Source organism: Canis lupus, chromosome 13, assembly GCF_048164855.1.
Source record: "Canis lupus baileyi chromosome 13, mCanLup2.hap1, whole genome shotgun sequence".
Lineage (NCBI taxonomy): Eukaryota > Metazoa > Chordata > Mammalia > Carnivora > Canidae > Canis > Canis lupus.
Genome location: NC_132850.1, coordinates 3,594,589 through 3,622,025, shown reverse-complemented (window position 1 = coordinate 3,622,025; position 27,437 = coordinate 3,594,589). Strand labels below are relative to the sequence as shown.

General features: G+C 46.6%; 1 protein-coding gene across 5 annotated transcripts in view; it reads left to right on the top strand.

Moving 5' to 3' along the window:
• NFYC (nuclear transcription factor Y subunit gamma) overlaps positions 1-21,525 on the top strand; it is a 67,418-nt gene extending 45,893 nt beyond the window's left edge. For 4 of the 5 annotated variants that reach the window (XM_072771703.1, XM_072771704.1, XM_072771702.1 and 1 more), the window contains 7 exons: positions 960-1,073; positions 4,467-4,562; positions 9,782-9,955; positions 13,518-13,676; positions 16,803-16,910; positions 19,268-19,327; positions 20,581-21,525. In XM_072771703.1, the coding sequence (XP_072627804.1) occupies positions 960-1,073; positions 4,467-4,562; positions 9,782-9,955; positions 13,518-13,676; positions 16,803-16,910; positions 19,268-19,327; positions 20,581-20,700 (831 nt within the window). In that variant the 3' untranslated portion in view covers positions 20,701-21,525. The remainder of the gene's footprint in view (positions 1-959; positions 1,074-4,466; positions 4,563-9,781; positions 9,956-13,517; positions 13,677-16,802; positions 16,911-19,267; positions 19,328-20,580) is intronic. The other variant, XM_072771706.1, reaches the window with a different exon arrangement.
• The last annotated feature ends 5,912 nt before the right edge of the window (positions 21,526-27,437 follow it).

Sequence of the window (27,437 nt, the reverse complement as noted above, 5' to 3'; positions counted from 1 at the left end):
TTTTCGGAGAGAGAGCAGTGCTGTGCTCTCTCTTTATCACTCAAAACTAATAGTCCCTTGTGTTTGTATAGAAAGCTAACAGTTCACAGCAATTTCCCTTTTTATTAGCTCTCACTTCCTTCTCATGGTAACCCTGTGAGATCTGATAAGATAAGAATTATTAGTGCCATTGTCAAGATGTGGAAATAGACACAAAGAGGTTAAAAGTGACTCACCTGGAGTCACTTTGTAGTAGAAGAACCAAAATCGCTGTTCTTATCTCCTGCTTCCTTAACTCCACACCTCTTCCCATGGCTCTGTCCTGCACAGACCACTTTACCAAGAGTTCAGAGCCTTGTTTGACCAAGAGCTTAAACTTCGAAGTCAGACATGGCAAGGCAGATTACATTACTTGAGCACTTACTAAATACCGGGCCCTGTGCTGGGTGCTTTTACATATATGACCTCATTTGATTCCCACAGCAACATGGAAAGATTGTCTTCTTTTTCAGTATGTGGAAAATGAAGCCCAGAATGATGGGAAGCCTGAAATTTTACCTAAATCCATCCATAGGCTCTCAAACTTATTGTTCCCCACATTGCCTCTCCTTGGATTAGAACCTAAACCCTAAAAAAAAAAAGAACCTAAACCCTGCCACTAACTGGGTCAATGGCCATGGGCAAGTCACTTCACGCTTCCTAAACCCCCTAGTTTCTTTGAAAGTCTATTATGAAAATAAGAAAGTGCATAGTAGGTGCTAGAAAAGCAAGTATTATTCTTCCTTCTTCCCTTCTTCTCCCTGCTACCTGCTTTGTCCCTACTTGTGGATTTATTTTACTTTGGGTTCTCTTGAGGCTGTCACCTTCTCATTTGCCAACCCTTGCCCCATTGTCCATGGCAGGACAATGGGGCAAGGGACAAATGAACTGTTTTGAATGACATGCTGGTGATTGACAGGGAGGGCCTACGTCTGTTGCAGATGATCAGTGCAGAAGCCCCTGTGCTCTTTGCCAAGGCAGCCCAGATTTTTATCACAGAGTTGACTCTTCGAGCCTGGATCCACACAGAGGATAACAAGCGCCGGACTCTACAGGTAATATCGTAGATGTACATGAGGAAACTGGGCAAGGAGCTGCTTTTGCCTTCACTTGCTTCTCTTGCATGGTTTTCGGCCAAAGATTGTTCCTTCTTAGATTTCTGTCAAGCTGATGTGTGGAACTGGCATCTACCTCTCCTGTTATGGGGCAGGTCTACCCTATAGACATGACAGTATTTCCCCACCAAGAATCTTCATTGCCAGTTCTTGTGGTTTTCACAGCTCAGTGACTGATCTCTTCATTTGGTGAGCCCTCACTTATAAACAGGCTAAAGTGAGACTGATCTATTTCCAGATGTAAACAACTTCTGGTTGGAAGCCTTGAGAGACTCTAGGAAAGGATAGTCCCAGGAAGAATCCATCTCACCTACCTCATTTGCCTTTTTATTCCTTGTCTGCCTTCCTGGAAATCCTTTCCTTCTTTTTCATTTTCTCTTTATTTTAATCCAGAAAAATCAGCATTCATATTATGTGAAGACACTGGCTCTAGAGGGCTTTCTCTTAACAGCCAGGCCCTAGTTCTTGGAGGAAAGGTTTCCCAGACATAAGAGGAAGGGTGTGACAGATAAAAGACACTGGCAGTCTTTCAACAGCAAAGCCAAGAAAGTAAATGGTTTTCTCCTTTGTTTCCCTTTCCCTCCAAATTGAAGATGCATGCATATTTGTTCTACAAATATTTATTGAACATCCACAATGTGCCAAGTGCTGTTCTAGGCTCTGGGGATTAACACACATAAGAGACCAAAACCCCCACCCTCGGGGAACCTACATTCTAGTCAGTTAGACATTGAGAACTTACTTTGTGCTGCTTTGAAGGAAGCCTGTAACTCTAGAGAGATCCAGTTAAAGCTACCTTCAAGATCAATTCAGACTAAAAAGTAAAGTGAACAAACTTGGACAGGGCCTTCAAAAAAATATCCTGGGGCTCCTAGGTGGCTCAGTCGGTTAAGCATCTGCCTTTGGCTCAGGTCATGATCTTAGGCTCCCAGCTCAGCAGGGAGTCTGCTGCTCCCTCTCCTCCTGCCCCTGCCTCCTACTCATGCACATGCACATGCACTCTTTCTCTCTCTGTCTCAAATAAAATCTTAAAAAAAAAAAAAAAAAAGAAAAAAGATATCCAGATGACCAATAAGCATATGAGTAAGTGTGCAATATCATTGTCCCCTGGGAAATAGAAATGAAAACAACAAGATACTGGTTTACACTCACTGGAATGGGACTGAGTACCAACTGATGATGAGGAAGTGGAGTGACTGAAACTCCTATAGGACTGCTGGGCAGAATGCAAAGTGGTGCAGTCACTTTGGGGAATATTTGGCACTTTCTAATAACCTTAAATATGTCCCTACTGTATGACCCAGCCATCCTACTCCTAGGTATACACCCCAAAGGGTGGACTTTCTTGTGTAAGAATATTTATAACAGCCTTACTTAAAATAGCCAAAGACTAGAAACAACTCAAGTAAACATCAAGATGGGGATATATAAACAAAAGGGATATGTTCATAAAATGGATTACTATTCAACAGCAACAACAACAAAAAACTATTGATCCATACAACATGGGTGAATCTGAAAAATTATGTTAAGCCAAAGAAACCAGAGGAAAAAAATTATGTGGCACATAATAATACCATATACTATCACCATTTATGGTGATAGAAATAAAGTAGGTTTCCCTCAGATTTGGGGGGAGGGCAGTTGGTTGGAAAGGGATAGAAGGACACTTTTTATACTTTTATCTGAGTGATGGCTACCTGGCTGCAGATATTTATTAAAATTCATCAAGCTGTGTCCTTAAGATTTCTGTGTTTTATAGGAGTATTCAGTAAAATATTACTAGCATTAACAAAGGCAAAATAAAGTTAAAAAAGACCAACTTAAGTATATTTGTGTTTCCAAAATTCTGTAGAACACTGGTGTATGTTTGGAAGTGCTTATTATTTTGTTCCCTACCACTGCCACTCCCGCAATTCCATCCATAGATGAGCTGTTTAGATAGCTTTGAGTAGGTGACATCATCAGGAATGTGATACTATATCGTACTGATCTTAAATGAGACCTGGCAGCCTTAAGATGCACCCTGCTTCGGTTGGAGGGTTTATTATCAAGCTGGTGCTTGGCAAGGGTGGATTGGAGTTTTGCATTTCAGTGGCTTGGGGCCATCACAGAGACAAGAGAAGGAAAATACAGAAAATTTCCATCCCCCTTTATTTTGTCTAGTCACCTCTCTTAAGATGTGATACATAGAGATTACTAGGGATTTCTGTTATTATGTTGACTTTCTCCCTCAACATTTTATTATGAAAAAATTCAAACATAAGCAAAGTTAATAGCGAGCACCTTTATACTCACCACCTAGATCCTACCGTTAACAGTTTACTAGCTTCATCCCTGTATCTGTCTGTCCCTCTGTCCATCCAGTCATCTATTTCTTTTTTTTAAGTGGCTCCATGCTGGGCTCCAATGCAGCCTGAACTCACGACCCCGAGATCTAGACTGGAGCTGAGATCAAGAGTTGGATGCTTAACTGACTGAGCCACCCAGGTGCCCCCATCTATTTTTAAATGCATTTCAAAGTTTACTTTTCCCTAAAGACTTTAACGTGCATATCATTCACTAGAGTTCATTACTTTTTCCTGGCCGATTTTTTTTTCTTTAAAATTTTCATACAATGAAGTACACAAATAAGGATACTTAATGTGTTTTATATAAGTTTTTAATTTTTTTGAATTTGGTTTTATTATTTAAAGACAAGTGTATCACTCTTAGAATTCCATTGGAACAAGGCTTGGTTTCAGTATCATCAGTCAATTCTAGTAACTTCAGACTTCTGGTATTCATATCACATTAAACAGGATTTAAACCATGCATGTAACATTGTGACTTTAAATTCCAAATAAAAGTCGTAGCCTTGTGGGAACTTTCTATAGATCAGTGACTAGAAAATATTTTAAAAAGTAATTTAATTAGGATTCAGTAGAGATCCCAAAAGGTTGTAAGATTGAATAATAGCATGACCTTGCTAACCACAGAACAACCAGAAACCTGCCAGTTGAGATTGCTAGATTTGTACAAATTTAGTTGGAGGATGATAATTTAACAACTGTGGGGAAGACTTGGGGTAGGATCCAGCAGAGGTGGTAGTAGTCATAATTGGAGGCTTTTTAGAGCATGAGCTACAGGTATATCTTTGTTAGTGTCTGTCCATCAGGTCTGATGTGAAGTTTGCTAGTTTGACTGTGCTTATTTCAGCTATAGCCTTGGCCATGGTTATTGATTTTGACTTAGAAGTCATCATCTTATCTTACTTGTAATGTGGAGGTTATAAAGCCAGGTGAACTAGTTTCTCCCTAGGCTAATTTTTCACCCTGCTTTTCTTTGTTACAGAGGAATGATATCGCCATGGCCATTACAAAATTTGATCAGTTTGACTTTCTCATCGATATTGTTCCAAGAGATGAACTGAAACCTCCAAAGCGTCAGGTGAGCTGGGAAGGCCTTGCTGCTGCTTCTGACCGAAGAGCACCTTGCACACTGGTGTCAGATACGCTCCTCTCTCAGCTCAAGTCATTTCCTGTTCCTTTTGCTTTTCTTTCTCTAGACCAGATCCATCCTTAACATCTCCCTCTGTTACTCATTTATGGATACTTTTAACTCAGTGCCTCTGAGGTGGTATTTCAGAAAGTAGACAAAATGAGAATTAAAGACAAGTTAAAAAAAGTAAAGTGAAGTTCATTTCAAGGTACCCTAGGGAGTCTCTCAGAGTTCTTAATCTGGGATGGGAGCACATTCCCAGTAAGGTACAGATTTTAGATTTTCAAGATTTAAAGCAATAGCTCTATGTGCACAGTGGTGTTTGGAGTGAATGGACTTGGGTTTTCTCTTACTCTGGATTGCGATTCTCTGTGTAGTACTCGGGCTATACATTAGATCACCTGTTAGGGTTTAAAAAATACTAGTGTCTGGGCTTCACCCCACACCAGCTAAATCAGAATCTGTGAGGGGGAAGCCTGGGCCACACTACTTTTTAAAGCTTTTCAGATTTGTTTAATGTGCAGCCAGATTTGAGAACCGTCACTTAAACGGTTTTCTAAGCAATCACGGGAAAGAACGTGATTATCTGTCTTTGCCTCTCTTTTGCCTGCCCCTCTCCAAAGGTCACACTGACTTTTTTTCAGCACCTTAGGTGCATCAAGCTCTTAATTGTAATTGTAATAGATCTCTGTCCTGTATAGTTCATTGTTTGCGGCAAGCGGATTGCCTGACTCAGTAGGTGTGGTAGAGACACTTGGGGAGTAGTGGCAGTGTCTAGTAGGAGCAAAGCTGTGCTTTGTTCTGCTTACTTTACCTTACTCATAAAATTTTAAGTGTTTTTAATGAATTATTTCATAATATATTAGCCTTAGAACAGGAGTCCTTCGTGACCACCATTCTCCTCTGCTGTCTCACACTGGTAACCAGTTAAGAAGTGTAGAAGTGGGCGTCTTAAAGGACCTCTGTAATCCTGGCCCTACCGGGGGCCCTTTAGATCAGCCAGCCCTCTGTGCCCCATCACTAGAGCAGGGCGCCTCACTGCGGCTCCGTCCTTTCTGGGCAGTCTTTGCTACTGTAAACATCCTTGACTGGAAGCTGTAAGGTGCTCAGAGGGGCTTTCAGTCGGATGTTTACAGCGGCAGGCTGCCACGGTCACGGTCGTCCCCAGCTGCGCACCGCCTTTTAGACCATTGCAGGTTTTTGCCCACGGGCTCAGCTCCTCTTCTTGGGGCGTTTCTCTCCTCTATGAGACATCACTATAGCAAGAACTCAGACCGCTTCTCTTCCCCCAAAATAAATGCTACTGCATCCCTGCTCTCCTTGTTGGAATTTGTTTCAGAAGCACCCTTTAAAAACAGGGTGGTGAGCTCTGTGACAAAATCAGGCCTTGTGCTGACTCCTGCTCAATCTCTGTGGGCTGTCTGCTGAACCAGCCGGCTAGAAGGAGGGGTCATGTCCTGTCCCTTCCTCAAGTCCTCAGTCCCTGGCTGTCTCAGGGTGTCAGGCCGCTCCTAGTTCCATCCTAGCCTGACTCATAATGTTGTGATCCATCTCCTTTTAAAGTGTGTCTAGCTGAAACAGCTCCTTGCTGCCTGGATTCAGGTCTTTGTAGGTGTTCAAGCCATTGATTGGCGTCCTATTGGTGACAGCTGCTGCCTGGCCTTTGAAAGGTTGAGATTGCTGAAAGCTGGCCTGAAATTCTAAGATAGCACTTTTAATCCTCTGTAGACATGAAGTTTTCCCCAGCTCCAAATTGGCTGGCACCTCCTTAAGTCCTTTAAAAGCGCCTACTCTCCAAAACTCACCCTTTCTGAAGGAGACAGCAGTTCATTTCTGGCTACTGAAGCGAATGTACTTTTTTCATTCTGGGGCTGGCTGTGCAACCCTGTAGCAGTGGCCCGAGGATGGGATGCTGCTCGTTCTCTGATGTTCGTCGGTCTCCACTTCTGAAAAGATTCCAAGAGCACGTCCTCTGGTTGGGGAGGCCACTGTGAAAGCTGAGCAAGTGCCCCATTCTGGATTGATTCAGTCATTCAGAGATTGTTCTAGCACAAGGGGTGATTTCCCATTGCTGGGGAAAGAAACTAGCCAGGAATATTGAGTTGTAGATCTAAGATCCTTGACTTCTCAGAGATGCTTGGAAATTTCTCTTGTTCTTCGGGGAAGCAAGGAAAGAGTATTCAGAAGCAGAGGATAGTTGAGGCTGACTTCTACCCCCACTAAAGCTATGAGTTGAAAGTTCCTGACCATTGAAATGTCATTTTCTCTTCACCCATTTCTTTAAACCAAGCATAATCATTCCCTTGCTAGCTTGTTCTCCATTGGCCGGGTGAGTCTTCATAATGCAGAACTTTAGATGTGCCTCCTTCCATTCCAGTGATTCGAGAGCAGCCATGCCTGGTCCTCCCAGCACCAATCCAGGCACCTCTGCTAGGTACTCCCAGGTGTCCTAGGCACTGCCTAGTTCATAAATAACTTAAGAGGGTATGGTAGGCAGTATAGGAGAAGCTCTTTACCTGCTGTCACAGTTTTTGGCAAGGAGTATTTTGGCTTCAGGAAGAGGTGCTTTAAGGATTTTTTTTTTTTCTTTTTTCTTTTTGTCTGGCAAAAAGGCTGTATTCACTTGCAGGTTAGTTGTAATGAGAGATAACTGGAGACAGAATTGTCACAGGTCAAGGCTGGGAAATGCCAGTTTCTTCCTCCTCCCTGACTGCCTTCAAGTTGGTTCTGGGGAAGTCTCAGTCCTCTACCCTCTTGTTTACCCAAGAACTTTTGTAAGTTAAGTCTAGGCTATAGTGATTGATGTTTTTTATAAAATAGGAGGGGCACTCTCAGTGGAAAATAAATACATTGAACCTATTTCAAGAGCTTTGAAAAGAGCAGTTGGTCCCTGTTTCTTGGTTAAGGGAGGGTATTAGTATTTATCCCTGCCATAGTCAAAAGCTAGTTGACAGGCTGACCTTCATTTATAATGGTGAAAAGTTGAGTTGAAATGGAGGTGCTGTTGTCACAGTTACGTTGTTCTGGAAACTGAATCCTAGATGAAAATAAAGGGGCCATCCTTTTTCTTCTGCCTTAGCATGGTTATGTTCAGGGTTCAAACTGTTTGGGTCTGAAGCACAGAATGCATTAACCTAGAAAATTTGTTCATATTTGAGGACTAGCTTAGAAACCCAGAATGGTAAAAGTGTCTTCTGAGGCTGGGTGGGTGGCCATTAGAGAACCTTTCCATGCCAAGACCCCAGTTCCTGAAAGGCTAGACAGCAGCAATCCTACTTCTAGTGTCCAGGGCCCAGAGTCACCAGGCAGGCTCTCTTCTACAGCAGACATCTGCTTCTCCCCACACCATGGCCACAGAATCCTAGAGGTAGCAAAAGAAAGTTTATATACTCTTTTCTATTGGTAACAGGTGTTAGGTTCAAGAGACTATGTCATAATACCAACTTAAGTTTTAAAAAAAGTACTTTCTGGGGCACCTGGCTGGCTCAGTTGGAAGAGCATGCAACTCATAAACTTGAGGTTGGTGAGTTCAAGCTGCATGTTGGGTATAGAGTTTACTTTTAAAAAATAAAAAATGGGATCCCTGGGTGGCGCAGCGGTTTGGCACGGGCCTTTGGCCCAGGGCGCGATCCTGGAGACCCGGGATCGAATCCCACGTCGGGCTCCCAGTGCATGGAACCTGCTTCTCCCTCTGCCTATGTCTCTGCCTCTCTCTCTCTCTGTGACTATCATAAATAAATTAAAAAAAAAAATTAAAAAAAAATAAAAAATAAAAAAATAAACCACTTTCCTACCTGCAGTTCTCTGCCTGGCTCTATAAATTTGTCATTCAGCAACCTCTTACTGAGTGCCACCTACAAGGGAATAAATGGTTGAGATATCGGAGAGCAAGAGAAAGTGAGCCCTCATAGCACTTCCACTGGAACAGGGAAGACAGTGAATTTGATAAGTAGGTACAACAAAGTGTAGTGAGGAAGGGACTGTGCAACATAGATTGGGGTGCCTAACCTAGTTGAGGGTATGCAGTCAGTACCGACTGGGTCACTGTCACTTGGGGAGCTTTGAGGCAGTCCACGGCATCTCTTTACCTTGGAGAAGTGTCTTTTCCTCTTTTCTTGAATCTGACAAACTTAGCCCAGAACAAGGAAGTGAGTAAATTAAGTTAATTTTCTGCTCAGCCAGCCCAAGTGGATGTATGTTTCTGTTGTTTTTGTTGTCCCAGGCAGGGGCACCGTGTGTCGCAGGGTTCTCCGGAGCAGACGCCGATCTCTGTGTCAGTGGTCAGGGGCCTATCAACCCCGGACCCTCAGGCTCTAACCATGCCGTAGTGTGTGTAAACATCCTACACTCTCAGCTGTGAGCTCAAGGTGGCTGGGAGAGGGTTGTTTACTCCTTCTGCCATGGAAAACGTCAGCTGAAGAAGGAGCGGTCTCTTCACCCAGCAGATCGGACAGAGTGCGACCTCCCTAGTCAGCCAAGGCAGCCCCCCAGCGGAGAGTGTCCCTCAGGCCCCCTGGGTTGCGCTTCTGTGGCTAAGTACAACCAGAACCAGACATGATGCTGGCTAGACATGGCCCTCGGTGACCACCGAGCTCTTGGTGTACTGTGAAAAGCGGGGCACTTGCCTACCAGTGCTCTCAATCCTGACATTGAATTCTAAAGTTCTAGCCCAGGAAAAGCCCTATTTCCCTCTCCCCTGCTCTGTCCTTCCAGAGCTGGTGGGCACCACATAAGGAGAGTGCTGTCTATTTGGGAGATACGGGGCTGGCCTGAGAGCTTGATGTTTGGGTAGCATCTTCCCATTGCTCGCAATTAGCACCGTCTGCAGATCACAGGCCTCAACAGCGTTTACTGACAAGCACTGCTGGTGCGTGGTTTTTAGTTACGGTAATTATTTGCCCATTTGCAACTCATCACGCAATGGGTGATTACTCTGTACTTCAGAAAATTGGCTGTATGTTTTGTGAAGCCTATGGAATCTGTTATTTTTAGTTTGATTTAGCACAACTGGTCTCTTCGAATTCCACTTTCCCTTGGCTTCAAATGTGGAGAGCTCAGCATTCAGCAGGCAACTGCACAGAGTCTGTGTGGGGGAAGAATGGAAATTCACTGTGGCAGCTGCTGAGTCAGTTCTTTTCCTCTTACCTGCCTCTCCTTCTACCCCACAGGAGGAGGTGCGCCAGTCTGTGACTCCTGCCGAGCCCGTCCAGTACTACTTCACGCTGGCTCAGCAGCCCGCCGCCGTCCAAGTCCAGGGACAGCAGCAGGGCCAGCAGACCAGCAGCTCCACAACCACCATCCAACCCGGGCAGATCATCATCGCGCAGCCTCAGCAGGGCCAGGTCCGTGAGCTGTATGGGGGTGCCTGCCAGCAAGACTGTGCCATTTAGGTTTGGGGTGGGGAAGGCCTGGCTTGAGCGGAGAGGCAGACCAGTCATCATAGGACACCAGAGTTGAAGTCTGAAAACTTAGGCTTCTCCCCAGGTTCAGCTGCCCAGGTGATATGTCACCCTAACCTCTCTGGGCCCTGGTTTCCTCTGGGGTCACATGAGGAGAGTGCAGTGAATGAGACGCTCTCTGGGATCACTATGAGCTAAAAAATTTTAGAAGGGAGAAAGTGCCCCCATGAAGAGTAGTGACATCCCTGTAGGAGGTATTGTAAGTGAACTCCGTGTCTGCTGTCTACACCGGAATTGGACTGTTAGACCTTTAAGGAGGAGAGTAGGAATCATCACCAGCTTGCATATCTCTCCTCCCCTTGTCCCTGTCATTTCTCTGTTGCACCACAGTTGTGTCAAGTGACCTCTTTTTACAGTAGCAATCAGAATATTCTTTCTCTGTAACGGTCTTATTGTGAAAGCAGTAACATCCATGTTTGTTGGAGATCAGAGAGGCTGTAGAGAACTCTGTTCTCTGAGCTCTGAATCCAAATTCCCTGTCAAGATTAATTTATTCACCAAACATTGAGGCCTATCCTGTGTGCTGGGGATACAAGCATGAATAAAACAGTCCCTATTTTAAGAATCTCCACAATCTAATAGGGTACAAATACTTAAAGAGTATAATACCACCACATGGGAAGTGTTAAGAAATTCTTAGGGCCATATAAAGGGTGTTATGGGATCTTGTTAAAGGGATGCCTAACAAAATGTGAGGGAAGTGGTAGAAGCAGGTGTCAGAGAAGGTTCCCTGAAGGGAATAATATGAATCTTAGAGGGAACAATGGTAATGAATCATGTAAAGAGGCGAAGGAGGGCTTTCCAGAAGAGATTACAGCACAAGCAAACGCTTGGAGCTGGGAACCTGCATAGGGAGTGGTAGGAGGGTGCAGTCAGCTTGAGGGAACATCTAGACAGGTCTGCAAAGAGAGGTGGAGGACACATCCCAGGTAGCCTTGTGTCTGCTGGTAAGGAGCTAGGTTTGCTTACAAGAAGAAAATTGGGGGATGCCTGGGTGGCTCAGTGGTTGGGCGTCTGCCTTTGGCTCAGGACGTGATCCTGGATTCCTGGGATCGAGTCCCGCGTCGGGCTCTTGCATGGAGCCTGCTTCTCCTCCCTCTGCCTGTGTCTCTGCCTCTCTTTCTGTGTCTCTCATGAATAAATAAATAAAATCTTTTTTTTTTTTTTTTAAATTGGGGCTGAGGTAGATTTAAATATTAATTAAGACCTCAGGATTTATTTCCTGCCTCACTTTTTTTTATCCATATAACGAAAGTTCTAGGGTGCTTTCTCTTTGCCAGACACTGTGCTAGGCAAAGATGATTGTAGCCCAGTCCCTGCTTCAAGGCGTTCACTATACCCTGATGCCTAAGGGACCTTCTTTGGCTAATGCTTGTGCCCCTGCGGTGCTGAGAGCTTTACCTGGCAAAGGCTTTATCCCTTTACAAGAGCAAACTTTAAGGGAGTCCATCAAGCACAGGGTCTGATTGGCTGAACATCCGAAGAGGCTCATGGCTGTTGTGCCCTGACAGCAGGGCACCCCATACATGATTTGACAGCTGCCATGCTAACACAAGCCTTCATTTTCCTGAAAGGATTTAGAAATACCTTGGAAATCCTCTTGGGAAAATTGAGTTGATAAAGTACAGTGATGAGTTGGCAGTATGCATTTTTTTTTTTTAGTCAGCAAGAATTTCATCTCTCCTCTTTGCCACCCCAGACTTGCTCAGCTTGGAGCTGGTGAGGAAGCTTGCAGGGATGGTGGAGTTGGTCTCTCCCAGTGTCTCCCAGCTGCTGTTTCTCTGTCCTTCTGGTTCAGGGTGGCCTTGTGCTGTGTCCCCCTCCTTGGACCTGTAGTAATGCCTGTTTCAAGTTGAGTTCAGATAACCTTTGCAGAGAGAATACATATTAAAGTTGGAAGGAAAGCATATTTTGGTAAAGTGAATCCTGTGTGTTCTATCATAAAATTGGAAACTTCTATTCCTGGAGGTTGGGGAATAGGCTGAGTTGAGAATACGGGTGTGAGAACGGGAGGTGTTTCCTGTTGTCCTAGCCCACTACATGTATTTTTACACAGATCCCTCTGTCCTCTTTCCTTCTACCTCCAGGTCATAGTAATTTCTCCTTACCTAGTAGTCCTTTGAATCTCATCTGGGGTTCCTAGAGCACGTCCCCTTCCCCTGTAACTTCAGATGCATAGGAGACCTGTGTAGTCAGAAACGTAAGATAGCCACTTCGATAGAAGGCTCGCAGCATCTTCTTACTGAAGTGACTCTGGATTCAGAGTGGGGAGGGTCACGGCTGAATCCGGGCATTGGGAGTGTAGGTGTAGTTTTTAAAAGATTCCACCTTCCTTCTGGCACCATGACCACCCCCTACCCCCACCAGATGAACAGCATGTGCTGGGCTCCCTGCTCTAGGTAGTCTGTAAAGGGCACATTTGGGGCTGAAATTTTGAAAAAAAAATTTTTTTTAAGATTTTATTTGTTTATTCATGAGAGGCAGAGACACAGGCAGAGGGAGAAGCAGGCTCCATGCAGGGAGCCCGATGCAGGACTCGATCCCAGGACCCCAGGATCATGCCCTGAGCCAAAGGCAAGATGTTCAACCACTGAGCCCCCCAGGCATCCCTAAAGCTTTGAAATTTGAACAAGTGACTGACCAACCCTTTTGACAGTTAAGTCTGCCATCTCTCAGAGGCGTAAGTTTCATAGGACTACTAGTCCATGAACATTTTTGAGAGACTCAGAATCTGCCAAGTCATGTACATTGGACAGAAATTTCTTAAATCTAAGGTTCCTGTTTCTAGAGAGTTAAAGTTCTTGTTTGTTAAATTCTGTTCCTTGGGTAGCCTTAGTTAATGTCCAGGTCTTAGTGGTGGTTGCCTCTCTGGTGGAAAGCTGAGCTTGATCCACAGCAGCCAGCTGGCCAGTGTGGGCTGGAGTCGTTCTGCTGCTTGCTCAAAGCCAGCATGTAGTTTATTTTCCTTCCAGTGTCTGGTATCCCTAGAAAGGAGTCCCAAGATCCTGAACTCAGTAAATTCATACCAACCCCACTCCATTTAATTTGTTCTCCAAATTCACCTGCTCCTGACTTGACTTTGGCCATTTCTCAAGTGAACTGTAATGGTTACTTTGGATTATTTTGTAACATATGTGCCTTTTGGTGACTGAAGAGGCTTGAAAAGCTGCAGCATTTGAACCATAGAGATGTTTGGGGCCTGGGCAGTTATTCTGTACTGTGAGACTACAAATCTGTATGGCTTTCTCATCTTTTATTTTGGAGAATAAACTTCAGCAGTGCTGTAGGCCCAAAAGACTCTGAGTGTTGTTAATTTGTATTAAGATGAGTTTAGGCATCCATGGAAGAGGTTTGCTGCCGGTTAACTGCTCATCGTTAACCCCTTGGTAAGCCTAATGGCTCTGAGCTGGGGTTGAATCAGCTTTCTCATTACTCTTCTTTCTAGACCACGCCCGTGACCATGCAGGTTGGAGAAGGTCAGCAGGTCCAGATTGTTCAGGCTCAGCCACAGGGTCAAGCCCAGCAGGCCCAGAGCAGCACCGGACAGACTATGCAGGTGATGCAGCAGATCATCACGAACACAGGAGAGATCCAGCAGATCCCGGTAAGCCTGCTCTGCCTTGCATCTGCAAGGCTCTGTGCTCCTGTTGTAACGAGAGTGCTTATAGATCTTAAACGCACACACAGAATATTGCATATACCCATGTGTATATATGTACGTACATTTCTCTAAACTTATATCTGTGTAAGTGCAGACCACAGCTTGCTTCACTGTATGCTCACTGCTCTCTTTTAATCCTGCTCAGGTTTACCACCGTGGGGCAGCTCCTCTCGATTTCCCTGCACTCCACCTATGCAAAGAATGCTCGTAACCACTGTTCATGCCAAGACCCAAAGGCCCTGTGAGGCAGCCCTCCCTGTCTTTTGATTAGCAGAGAATAAGAGGGAGGTGTACAGAGAAGGCCATAAATACACTTGTTGCATATTCATGAGTCAGTTCCCAGTGGAGCCTGCAGCAAAGTGTATTTTTGGCTTTCATTTAACTTATCCATCCCTTCACTGTGGACTGCTGCTTCCTGTGTGCCTTGAGGGATTTCATTTCTTGGATTTGTTGGCTTTTTTACTTATACTTGCTCTTTTGTAAAAAATGCCCCATCTTAACACTTGCCATCTATACATTGGTCATTTTGCCACCCAAAGGTGTGGAAAGTGAGTGACACGGAGCAGTACTTCTCTTTCCTGCCCCTTGCCCTTCCTCTTGTAAATGACACGTAGGCAGATAGAGAAACTCGCTTGGACTTGGTTAACTACTTCCTCTTTGAAAAAGCTCCATTTTTGAAACTGTTCTTATTAAGTTAACAGGGTAATAGACCAAGAGAAAACTTAGGGAAAGTGGAGTGTGTGTGTCTCTATCTTTCCGTCTCCCCTCCTGCCCTTCCTCCTTTTCTCTACTTTTTGGTGCACTCTCCCTCTGCTAGAGCTTGCACCCTCTCACTCCCACTTTTTTCCTCTCTCTCTCTCTCTCTCTTTCTGTCTCTTTCTCACATACATACCCCTCTTAGTTCCAGGTGCCTTCCCTCACTGTCTCAGCCACCAACCAAAGACCTCTCTTGAATGGTTCTCAGTTTTACATGTGAAGGCGCCAGAACTTAAGCCAGAGAAGAAGAGTTCCCTCTTTGCAGTAACTTTAACTCCACAGTCTTTTTAACCTTCCAGGACACAGAGCGTTAGCACAGATTTGCTGCAGAATTCACTATTCTCAGATAACTTCTGCAGAAGTCTGCACTTCTAAATTCCTCAGAGTGCTCGCTCCAATAGAGAGGACATTCAGGAAGGAAGCTTTGCTTCTTTTTTGAAAGTCCAAAGGGCAGGTGTATTTGTCCTGTAATTAACATCAAAACGCTGCCAGGGTCCCCAGACCGATCATTGTGGCAGAGCATCACCAGATGTGTAAACCTAAGCCTAAAAGAGCTTCTGCTTCTAGGAACTGCTTGGAACTGTCTGGCTCACAACTTTTCAGTCGCATCTGAGTTTCTGCAAAGAGCTCTTCCCAGCTAGGAAATGTAAAATCCCTGTGGTTGTCACTACACCTTCCCTGTTCTTGGGAATAGGCTTTAGTCTTTCATCCTGTGTTCCTTGGCTGGAGTTCTGGTGACTCTGGGACCAGCCATGATTGGTCCCAGCAGACGATCTTCCCCAGCTTCTAGCCAGCTGCCTTCATCCCCAAAAGCAGCTTAGTGTTGTTGCCCAGCAGCCACATTATGGGACTTCAGGCGGGGCCAATCTGTGCCTGGCATCACAACTTCCAGCAGCTCTTCTTGGCATAGTCTCTCAGAAAGAATTGCAGGTCATAATATCTTGCCCTGTCTCATGTGAACCAGATTAACGAGTTTAGGTTTTCTATTCCTCCAATTTGCTGTAAGTGGACAATTCTGAAATTTGGTCTACCAAGAACTTCTAAGAACTACACTTACTACCAAGTATTTGTCTTTTCTTGGTGGTTCAAATCCTCTTTGAAGCTGAAGTTGTAGAGAAGCAGTGTGATTTAACACTGCAGGCAGGAGTGCAGCTTCGTGTATCAGCATTTTCCTCATGGAAGTAAAATTCCCTGCAAGGGAATTCGGTCTTAAATTCCCTTTGCTCCAGGACAAAGAGACATGACTTGCCCGTTTGCCTCACGAAGTTCACTGCTGCAACAATGGCAGGCTGGGCAGCCAGGGAGAGTGGTTTCTGAGCCCCCGGATAGAGACCAGTCTGTCCTCCTGGCACCACTTTTCATCACCCAAATCCCGAGTGTGAATGTTGGCAGTGCTCTGCTGACTCTCCTCTGCTGAGCCACGGTTCCTCTCTTGCAGCCAGCCGCCTTGGTCTCTCCATTCCTGCCCGAGGCACTGAGACTTTCATGGTACACTGGAGCGTTAAGAGTCTGAGTTAAGGCTTTTAGTGAACAATTAAATGCAGCATGTGGTATTATTGTATTATCTGAGACTTAATCTTAAGCATGAGGGACTCTAAGGGCATTTTTGTAGCTTTGGTTTCCCATGATGGGGTTTTCTGTGAAATATTTATTGATTCAGCTTCCCCTTGGGAGGAGTTTGGCCAGAAGAAAGTGCTGAACACCAAGGATCCTAAAAGTCCCACAGACCCCTGTTGGTTCTGGCTCTTGGGGACCGAGATAGTGAAGCAGGCTAGCTTTTTCTTCCAAGATGTGCAGCATGGGTCGGGCAGGACTAGGGCTAGGGCGCAGAGTGCTGGCCATCTGCTTTGGGCTCCTGACAGATGCTGGAGTTCTCAGTATTAGATCAGCCATCCCAGGAATTGGCGTGGCGGAGTTTGGAGATAGAGTGGAGAATGGCCCACACTTACGGTACAAAGCATTCCGATCATGTCTGACAGTATGGGATAAAATCCTAAGATAAACTGAACAAACGGCTGAGAGCCAGTGAATGTTGAAGGTGTGGCCATGCTGTTCCTCACATATGTGACCAGATCCTCTGGGAATTTTCTCCAAAGTCCACTTAGGGAACATACTCTCTTTTGTGTATTATGACTTGCCGGGTAGGGATGTTATGGTTTTGCTCATGTTGACTGCTGTTGAAGAAAAACTTTGCAGAGTATGCTACTTTGGAGGTCTCAGAAGGGGAGTGGCAGTCACCACCTCTGGTCATGGGAAGTTTGCCTGTTGGGGTCATACTCAGTCTTCCGTGCCTGCTTGTCTGCCCCGCTCTAGGTTCAGCTGAATGCCGGCCAGCTACAGTACATTCGCTTAGCCCAGCCTGTATCAGGCACCCAAGTCGTGCAGGGACAGATCCAGACACTTGCCACCAATGCTCAACAGGTACGTGCCCCAGAGATGTAGGGCATGGCTAGGGGACTGACTGGAGCGATGGCCCTCTTGCCACCTCACCCTTCAGCAAGAGCTGCACCCTGCACATCTGTTCATCCCAAAGGACAGATGGAGTTTATTGGAGGATTGGATTCAAAGTGTGTCTCTTACTTACGGTCTTACTCTCAAGGGACAAAGAAATGCGAAGGATGGGAAATCTCAAGGACACTTAAAGAGAGCCTGATGTATGTGTGTGCGTGTCTGACCAGAGGAGACGTTCTGACAGTGTGCCTCATCGTCAGGCTGAGTTTTATCTTTAAAACCAAATAGCTATTGTGTTCTGGCACCCTCTGTGCACTTTGGAAAGCTTACGTGGATTTTACTTAGGCACGCCTAGCTAGAGACTGCCCCCTTCATCTCCTCTCACGCCCTATGATACAGAAGACTGTTAGCCATGGGTGCTGAGGGGGCAGCCTCCCTAGGCTTGGGGCTTGATGGGGCACGGGTATCATTTGTAGGGGATGGGGAATGCTGGTCAAGGGGAGGCATTGTTAATGGATTCTTCTGCCTCAGACCCAAAAAAAGCAGCGATCGTTTAAGAGCTGGACAAGTCTGGCCCAGTTGCATTTCTGGTGATGTATCTATTGACAGTGGTGACAGAGCTGAGTTTGTAGAGCAGGTCTCCAAAGATCTCATTTGGGAAAACATGAGGAATGAGCCAAAAAGGCTTCAGAGTTCCATGTAGTTTCTGGGATCGTTAAAGGGCCCATTCCAGACCCATTCCTTGGCTCACATAAGGGCGTGGGCTTTTCTGTAACTTCCTTGGGGCTAACTGGCATGAAGTTACATCTCCAGACTGGTCACACCGTCAGGTACCCCTCTTAAAAAAAAAAAAAAATCCTTGCGAGATTCTAACTTGGAATCCAAAAACTTCATGGCATGAGGGTGGAGGAAATAAGAAGGAAGAGTTTTTGGTTCCTCAGAGGTTAGTTTGGGGACCAGAAACTAAAGTCAGAAAGTGGGGAGAGTCAGATTTTCAGATAGGAGAGGGGAGAAGCAAGGCGGGGGGTGGGCACCTGAGCGCAGTTGGATTCTGCATTACAACAGATCATAATCGTGACAGCCTGGCACATAGTAGCTATTTGGTCTGTGTTTGTTGAATGAATAATATGTAAATGGAATGTAAAGGTAAATGAAACTTTCAGCTCATGTGAAAGGGCAATCCTGGGGGCTCACAAGGCACAGTTGACCTCATTTATGAAGAATACATTTGTCTCAGGGTCATTCATTTATTTTGCAGACATTTCTTAAATACTTTCTTTGCACTGGGGGGCTAAAAAGACAAAACTTAGAGCTGCTGCTCTCTAGCCGCTTACAACCTATAGGAGAAGAAAGACCCCAAACAAGAACAACAATAAGAAACCCTCATGAAGCCCTTTCACACCTGCTCCACTCTTGCTCCTGACAGCCTCGTGGGAAAGCCTGTTGGGGTGTTTTCAGCTGTTGTGAGGACACTCAAGTGGACAGTCCTTACCTTACAGCTTGGCTGTGATGGTTCCAGGAGATGGTACATAGAGGACGTACTAGTCAGATGTTCCGTAGATACAGGAATGCACACAAGTATGCTTGTGCCAGGCTATGTCAAGCACCTGACACCAAATGATGCATTTCTACATGTCAGCACATTTCTTTTCAAATGTACTTAAAATCCTCATGTAAGATTGTAAACCCATGTGGTAAATGTTTGCCTCGTTCCACCCGCCTCCACCCCCCACCCCACCCCCTGCTTGGCGGAGAGGGCTGCACGTGGCCTGTCTCGGAAAAAACTTCATAGGTGTGCCACAAGGGCTTCCAGAGCCAAGGCCACCTCCTCGCCAGGGTGTTTCATATTCCAGTCAGATAATCTAGGTGATACGGTTTGGTTTGGAGCCCACCTTCCAAGAATGAAAGGGACCACTCCCCACTCTGCCCAGTGTTTTGCAGTCTGCAGTCACTGGCTAGGGTTTTTGCCTAAGCCATAAATGTTAGGCCCTGCCGTGTTGGCACCTAGGAGCGTGCAGTGAGGGGCAGGCGGGGAGCAGGTGGACATTAAGAGAGCTGGTTGTGGAAGTTGTATATATTACACACTTGGGGGGGACCTCTGTGGTCCTGTGTGGTGTCAACTCTGAGTAGCCATCAGTAGCAGGGGATTGGGGAGGACCCTTGCTCTCCTGCTACTCCCCAAGCACCTGTTCTGTGCCAGGCCTCATTCTGGGCATTTTATGTGCATTGTCTCATGTGGTCTTCACAACCTTCTGGTTGTGGGCTGCTGGAGCGGTGAACCAGACCCTGCAGCTGACCTGCCTCCTCTGTCATCTTGATTCCCGCAGATCACGCAGACAGAAGTGCAGCAAGGACAGCAGCAGTTCAGCCAGTTCACGGATGGACAGGTAGGACACCCAGTCTTGGCCGGGGTCGGGGCTTGAGGGGTAGTCAGGGGCAGCAGGTGAGATCTCTGGATTTGGATGGTTAGGGCAACTGTTCCAGTTCCTGGTAACAAGTGAACAAAACTTGTTAAAGCAAGTACAGTCTTTAATTTGGAGTGCCAGTCCTTTAGGTTTAGACTTGTGGGAGCTGAATGTCATCTCAGACATTATATAGCACCAGTCCCCACTTTATAGATGAGTAAATGGAGTCCTAGAGATCAGAAGTGTCTTGTGTGTGCTCACTCAGCTCTTCATTGCAGCACCAGGACTAGAATGCAGGTCTTCTGTTTCCATCTCTAGGGCTGGTTTTTTTCTAGGCTATGCTGCTTTTCAATAGCACGGATTCGTTGACATGCAGAAAACATGGGATCTCTGGAACTCTCTTGGTGCCCGGAATTCAGTAATTCTAAGCTCCTGTGAGGAAGGAATCTTTCCTTTCCCTCACACTGATGGTCCCAGAGAACTCCGAGTACGTGACAGGATGACACACCCAAGCCAGTGCCCTCTGCTGCCCAGAAGGGACAGGAGCCAGGACCCACCTCTGGCCTCGGCCGGCGCACATGCCCGGGCTCGTGTGATGGGTCTTTGCCTGTGGGTTTTTTGGGGGGACACCTGAGAAGTCAAGTGCCCCTCTGGCTCTATCCTTCCGGAGTGGCTACGTGGGCTACTTCTCAGTGCTTCACTTCTCAGTGCTTCACGGGTCCTGGCTTAGTATTTAAAACCAGGCGCCCTCCTCAGCAGGCCCCAAGGAGGAAGCGCAGGTTCAGCGTGGCCTCAGCCCGAGCCAGATATTCTGAGGAAAGGAGGAGGTGAGAGGGTAATCCTCCTCCCCCGCTAGTGAGGACAACCGAGACTGAGTTGGGGAAGTGCTGGCTTCCACGCTGCTGCTGCTGCTGCTACAGTGGTTCGGATTGCTTGTGTTGGTCAGAGGAACAGCGTGCAGCAAGCTCGAGGCTCTGAGGCTCTGAGCTCACGGGAGGGGCAGAGCTCAGAGAAGTGCAAGCCACAGGCTGGAGCCGCAGGGGGGCTGGAGCCCAGGGGGGCCGGAGCGCCCTGTGTCCGCTGCTCCTGGCCCCGCAGAGCCCCACATCCCCTCCTCCCTCTGACGCCTTACAGCAGGGGTGGTTGAGGGATCTGGGCCCCAACCAGGGGAGGCCGGAGGGAGCTGCATGCACCTCTCCCAGGGGTGACCTCCCTCTCCTCTCCACCCCTTGCAGCAGCTCTACCAGATCCAGCAAGTTACCATGCCTGCCGGCCAGGACCTCACCCAGCCCATGTTCATCCAGTCAGCCAACCAGCCCTCCGACGGCCAGGCCCCCCAGGTGACCGGCGACTGAGCGCCTGAGCTGCCAAGACCAAGGACACCCAACACAGATTTTGCCATAGAGCCCCAGGCGGTGGGCACAGCCTCCCTCCCCAGAGGACCGGCGACCTCGGCGCCCCCTGCAGGCTAGGACACTGGTGCACTACGCCCCACGCCTGGGGGCCGAGATTCTCCAACAGAAAGATGCAATATTTTTTATTTCCTTTTTTTCCATTTTTTTCTCCAAGGAATCAATATTTCAGTATGTTAAGCTGTGTGTCCAATGCTATGAAATGAAAATATTAAATAACATATTTATGGCATTTTCTTGAAGAGTGTGGTTGAAGAACTATTTCTTTTGTTTTCCCTTTTTTTTTCTTTTCTTTTTTTCTTTTTCTTTTTTTTTTTTTCTCTTTTTTTTCTTTTTTGATTCTTACCGCCACTTCCGGAGCAAATCTCCTCATGGGGGGGTATGTTTTCTCCTGACTCGGAATAGCTGCTGCCCCCAGGATTTGCCATCTTGTTCTGCCCTCAGATTGAGTTAGGTGATTACGTAGCTTCCTCTTCACTAGTGGTCCTCACCCATGACCCTGCGCTTGTCCCAGAGCTCTGTGTGTTTGCACCCAGAGGCCATGGAAACATTCCTTGCGTTTGGAAGATGAACTCATTCACCATGGAAAGTGGATGGTTTCATTTCCAAACCCTTCTCTCCCAGGGACCCAAGGAGACTAGAACTTTGTGCATTTGCCTGCCCCCACCCCCATTTTTTAATTTTTAAAATGCATTAAAAATTGTGCTAGTCTCCTCTGCTGCATGGACTTCAAACTGCATGAAATGCAATAAATCTCATTTTAGATAATTTAGAGTTGGTTTCTGTGTCTGGGGGCATTCATGGGGCCACTTTGGGAAGGCTTGAAAATTGCAAAGGTTTGTTTGGCCTCAGGTTGAGTGTCTATGAAGGAGGGGGACCTTTCTGAGGAGAGGACCTCCCAAGCTAAGGGAACTTATGCTACATGTCTGATTCGAGTGGAAGTCTTCAGCTAATTTTGAAGATGAACTAGGTCAGAATTTTTTGCTGCTACTACTTGCCTGCTGCCTTACCCAGACTACCACTGGTGGGCCGGATTTAGCTGTGTCCTGCTGGCTTGCGGGTCAAGAGATCATCTCTCATGGAAGAAACGTTCTCTGTCCTTCAGACACATCCCTCCACTTCCACCTTGACACAGGCTGGCATTCTGAGCTGCCTTCTACAGCCATGCCCATTACCAGAGGAAGTGGTATCTGCCAGGGAGGGCAGCCCAAGCCCCTTGTCAGCCAGCACGTCAGAAGGGTTCGCTTCCTCAGAACTAAAGCCAGAAGAGTAGAGCATTCCACTTCTTCATTGGCTTTCATTGGCTAGAGAAGCCGGCAGTGAGCCACCTTCCTGACCTTCACCATGCCATCCTTACAACTCAGGCCTGTCGTCATGGGAAGAGCAGGGAACTGAGTGCCAGGAAAAGTAGGTATTAATGTCTTCTCGGATGGTAGGTAATATGCCATAAAACCTTGGGCAACTCCCTTCTCTTTGGACTATCTTACGGGGTGAGATGAGGATAGGGAAGGGGCTTTGATATTAGGCGATTGCAAATCTGACCCTGATACCCTGGTAATTCTCACACCAAATGTCCCCCATTGTGAGCCATGGTAAGTACTTGGACATCCATCATCTACTCCTCAGTCATTTGCCTAGGTGTACGTTACTTCATTCCACAAGAAAAATTAAGATGGTTTGCATTGGAAACTTACATAATGAAACAAAATATGACAAATTAGAATTAAGAAGAATATAATTGAGTAGGAAATCAGGATCATAAAAAGCAAGAACACAAATATTCTAGCCATAAAGACCTACTTAGTTTCAGATTTGACCCTGGGCTTCCTGGCTGCCAAAGCAAAAAAGAGAGAAGAGAACTGGGTAAGAGATTCATACCAAAGGGAAGAAAAAAAAAATTCTCTTGCAAAAGCAAAAAGTTTCTTAGTTTTGAGGTTTTGGATACATGGCGCCCCTCCAGTGACATCTTGGGAGGTGAAACGGGTGGTAATATCACAAGAGATCAGTGGGTCTGCTCCACAGGCTTCTGACTCCCAAATTTAGTGCCACCCCCCCACCCCACCCTGTATCCAATTGTCTTCATTCTAGCTCTGGACTTTTCTCTGAAGGGGATCATCTGGCCTTTCCCACTGTCCTGTACCAATTCTCGGACATGCAAATCGTCCTGAAAGCACAGCCCCAAGGGGAGAGATGCAAGTTTGGGGACCCTGGCCTCAGAGGAAAGGCAGCAGCTCATCTCTTTCATTTCCTGGCTGACCCCACACATTGAGGCCACTGCATTGCCCCACCTTGCTGCTCGTCAACTCATTCCCGAAAACCCAAGTAGTTGGATTTTCACACCAGGCAGTGGGGCATTTCCCATAGACATCCATTCTTCCTTTGGACATGTTTCGATCAGTTGTGATTGGATTGGGAAGCAGCTTTCCTAGTGAGCACGTTCCCTTTAAATTTCCCCGCCAGCAGGGCCCATCTGGGTGTAAACAAACACTTTAGTGCAGCCCAAGAGAGCCCCTATCTAATCCCCAGCACGATCCCCTTACATCCGGAGCATGCTTTCAACATTTTTCCTAGCACTTGCAGCATCCGTCCCCCGTCCTCCCCGCGGTGATCTTCAGGTGACCCTGCAGGGGAGACAAGAAGAGGGATCATGATCCCCGTGTTACAGATGGAGACATGGGAGGCCCAGCAAAGTGCAGTGACTTGCCCAAGGTCACTCCATGGATTGAGGTGGAGTTGAGGCCAAAATATTGGTCTTCTGACCCCCTGTGCATACATAGTGGCTTTCTGGCCAAAGGGTGGTGGCCGTCATGGCGGTGGTGGTCCGGGTGGGTGTGAACACAAGGCATTACTAAATGTGAACTGTCTCCTTTTACTACCTCCCCCACACCATGGGCCCAGTCTTGAGTTTATGTGCAATAGATAGAGCAGTTGGATCTGGTGTGTAGACAGCTGGTGGTTGGGATAACTCTTGGAGGCTGGTGCCTGGGACTGGAGTCCCCTGGGATCATGAACAGACCACCGGGCCTGCCTCCTTGCTACTCAGTTCTGCAGAGGCCACAAGGGGGCAGCATGCAGCACTTCCCTGAGCCTCAAGGAAGTGTGTGGTCCAACCTTTATCCCAACTTGAGACAATTCTAGAAACTCCAGGAAGTAGGACTGTCCCTTTCTCAGTGGGTCCTAGGCCCTTAACACCCTCCCTGGTAAGACCTTTGATTTTCGAAGGCAGGGGCATCCCTGGGGTGGCTGAGGGCTGGAAGCAGTATCCAAGTATCACATCAGGGTAGGTTGGCAGATTTTATTTTTTCTTTTCTTTCTTTCTTTTTTTTTTTTTTTTTTTTTTTTTTTTAAGATTTTATTTATTCATAAGAGACCCGGAGAGAGAGGCAGAGATGGAGAAGCAGGCTCCATGCAGGGAGCCCGATGTGAGACTTGACCCCAGGACTCTGGGATCACACCCTGGGCCAAAGGCAGATGCTCAATCACTGAGCCACCCGGGCATCCCTGATTTTATTTTCTAAGTAATCTTTACACCCAACATGGGACACGGACTTATGACCCTGAGATCAAGAGTCACGTGCTTTGCTAACTGAGCCGGCCAGGCACCCTGGTTCTCAGATTTTATAAGGACTTCACGGCAGCCCAAATTCTATCAAGGCCCCAGGTTTGTGTCTTTCCACTCTCCTCTCCACAGTCATTCAGCAAGTATTTATTTGGCACTTCCCGCGTGTCAGAAATTGTTTTGGATGTCAAAAAAACAGTTGAAAATTAGCCAGGTGAGGTTTGTGCTCTGGTGGAGCTTATGTTGGGTTGGGAGCTAGGGGCAAGGGTAGATGGGAGTGAGAGAGAGACAAGAAACCCAGGACCAGTTAGGCTCTGAAGAAACCCCCTATCACTCTGTTAGAATTTTCTGGATTTAGCGATCTTCCTCACAGATGGTCCTCCTCCAGGTCAGAGTCCCATCTGCACGTCCAGAGCCCAACACAGGGCCTGGCACCTGGGGAGAGCAGTGACTGATGAAGAGTGAGTGAACATAAACCCTTCCCTCAGGACAGGGCCTCCACACCTGTGCACATTCCCACCGCTACTTGTTTGCTCTCGCTATTGTTTTTTTCCTAACAATTTTTTTTTTTTAATTGGGCACTAGTAATATGCTAGGCAGGGGTATCAGATGGAGATTATTCTTTTAAGAAATTTCTGTGTAGGAGAGGCGCCTGGGTGGCACAGTTGGTTAAACACCCAGCCCTTGGTTTCAGTTCAAGCCGTGATCTCGGGGTCATGAGATCGAGCCCCGCGTCAGGTTCTGGGCTTAGCATGGAGTCTGCTTGAGATTCTCTCTCCTTCTACCTCTGCACCTCCCACTCCCACCCGGCTCATGCTCTCTCTAAAATAAATAAAACTTAACAAAAAAAAGGCGGGGGGGAGGACACCTGGGTGGCTCAGTGGTCGAGCATCTGCCTTCGGCCTGGGTCGTGATCCTGGTGTCCTGGGATCGAGTCCCACATCGGGCTCCCTGCGTGGAGCCTGCTTCTCCCTCTGCCTGTGTCTCTGCTTCTCTCTCTGTGTCTTTAATGAATAAATAAATAAAATCTTTTAAAAATAATAATAACATAAATTTCCGTGTAGGAAAACATATTTAAGCTTGATACCTGATGGATGATCTCATTTCATCTTCACCTCCTCATAAGGTAGGTATTCTCATTTCCTAAGTGAGAAACTGAGGCTCAAAGAGGTTAAGAAAGTACCCAAGGGCACCAGCTGGTTGAATGGAGCCAGGAGCTTCAAGAAGCTTCCTCTCCAGCCAGCTCAGCCCTACTGGTCTCTTCCCCTGGGCCCATGATTCTTTCCTAGAGAGAGTAAGAGCCCCTGCACGCCCCTCCCCAGGAAGGGACCTAGCTCCCGTCCCACTGCCCCAGCCATCCACAGGCCTCGGTAAGGTGGCGTCAGGCCTCCCAGGAGGAGGGGACACTAGAGCAGAGAGCAAGTTCCTGGTCACAGGAGCACTTTGGGTGTGGCCTCCCCCAGGTCCCCGAGCCAGGCTGGCAGTGTTACTCCATGGCTTGGGTGCTGGCCATCCTCAGGGCCCAGGAAGAGGGGATGGGAGGACAGCAAAGCTGGCGCCCAGGAGGCGAGCACCCAGCTGGGCCAGGCTGAGCTGGGTTCCTCTACCGGGCTGGTGCTGAGAAGCAGTCCCCAGTAGCCTGCCCCCCCACCCCACCTCTGCAGCCTGGAGCCCCATCACCTCTCCAGCTCCCCAAAGCTCCCCCAAGCCCCCGTGCCTGTCCCTTTTGAGTGAAGTTCTGAGACAGAAGCTTTCTAAGATCTCGTATGTGTCAAAATGTCTTTAGGTTGCCCTTTATTTAAATGATGGTTTGGCGACGTGTGGATTCTAGGTTCACGACTATTTGCCCTCAGCACTCTGAAGATTCTATCCCATTGTCTTTTGGCATCTGTTGTTGCTGATGAGGTGCTTACTGTCGATTCAATTATTGGACCTTTGTAGACAAGCTATCTTTTCTCTCTGGTGGCTTTTAGATTTTCTTTTTATTCTTGATATTCAACACTTTGGCCAAAAAGTGTCTAGATGTAGTTTTGTTTTGCTTTCAAGTTTCTCTTACTCGGCAGTCTGGGCCTTTTCAATCTAGAAACTCATGTTCCTATTTCTGGAAAGATCTTAGTCACTCTTTGCTGTATCTTTTTCTGAAACTAATATATGCTGGGGTTTCTCATTCAATCTTTGATGTCTCTTTTCTTTCGTATGTGTAATCTCTTCATCATTCTTTGCTTTGTTCTGGAGGATTTCCCTAGTTCTAGTTCCTAATTCACTAATTCTCTCTTCAGCCGCATTTACTCTACTAACCCATCTATTTTTTTTTTTTTGTTAACGTGACTTTAGTTTTCTTTTCTAGAATTTCTAGATAGTTTTGTTCATATCTGCTACATGGTTTCATATCTTTCTGTTCTTGTTTTATAGATGCTATGCCTTCCTTGATCTTTTTGAAGATTTTAACCATATCAAACTTCCTTTGTTCTGTTATCTCTAGGTCTTTAAATACGAATTCTCCCATGAGAGAGTTGCCTCTCTCTCACGATATTGTACTTACATTTTTTCTTATATGTTGTGAGGTTTATCCTTGTGAGAGTTATTTTCAGCACATTTTTGTGACCGTACCTTCAGTGTAGAGGCCACCCTAAGGGATGGTTTCTCAGTTAAATCTGCCGAAGCTCAGTTAAATCTGTGGATGTGCACCAGCCCCAAACTAGTTCTTTTATTAGTGTCTTGGCTGAGATTTTTCTACCCAAAGCTGAGACCAGGAGGCTCGCAGGCAGAGATAGTTTAGCCGTGCTTATGATAGCACTTTCCCAGAGCATCAGGCAGGGAGCCTACTGTAGCCCCTGCCACTGCTGGGGTTTGCAACTGTACCTTCCATCCTGCTGAATGCCTCCTCAGAGTTACAGCTTCCACTCCTACTCACCACCAGAATTCCCTCTCATTTCTGGCCCCGAGGGAGTTCTCAATCTTGCTTCTGAGTTTGGATATGTATTTTTAAAAAGTTATCCAGTGTTTATCTTGTATATATCGAATATTTCAGGGAAGAGAGACTTTAGTATGACTTCAATCATGTTCGACCTGGAAGTCCCACCCCCTGGGCCTCTCACCCCCATCATTGAGCCTCCCTGCT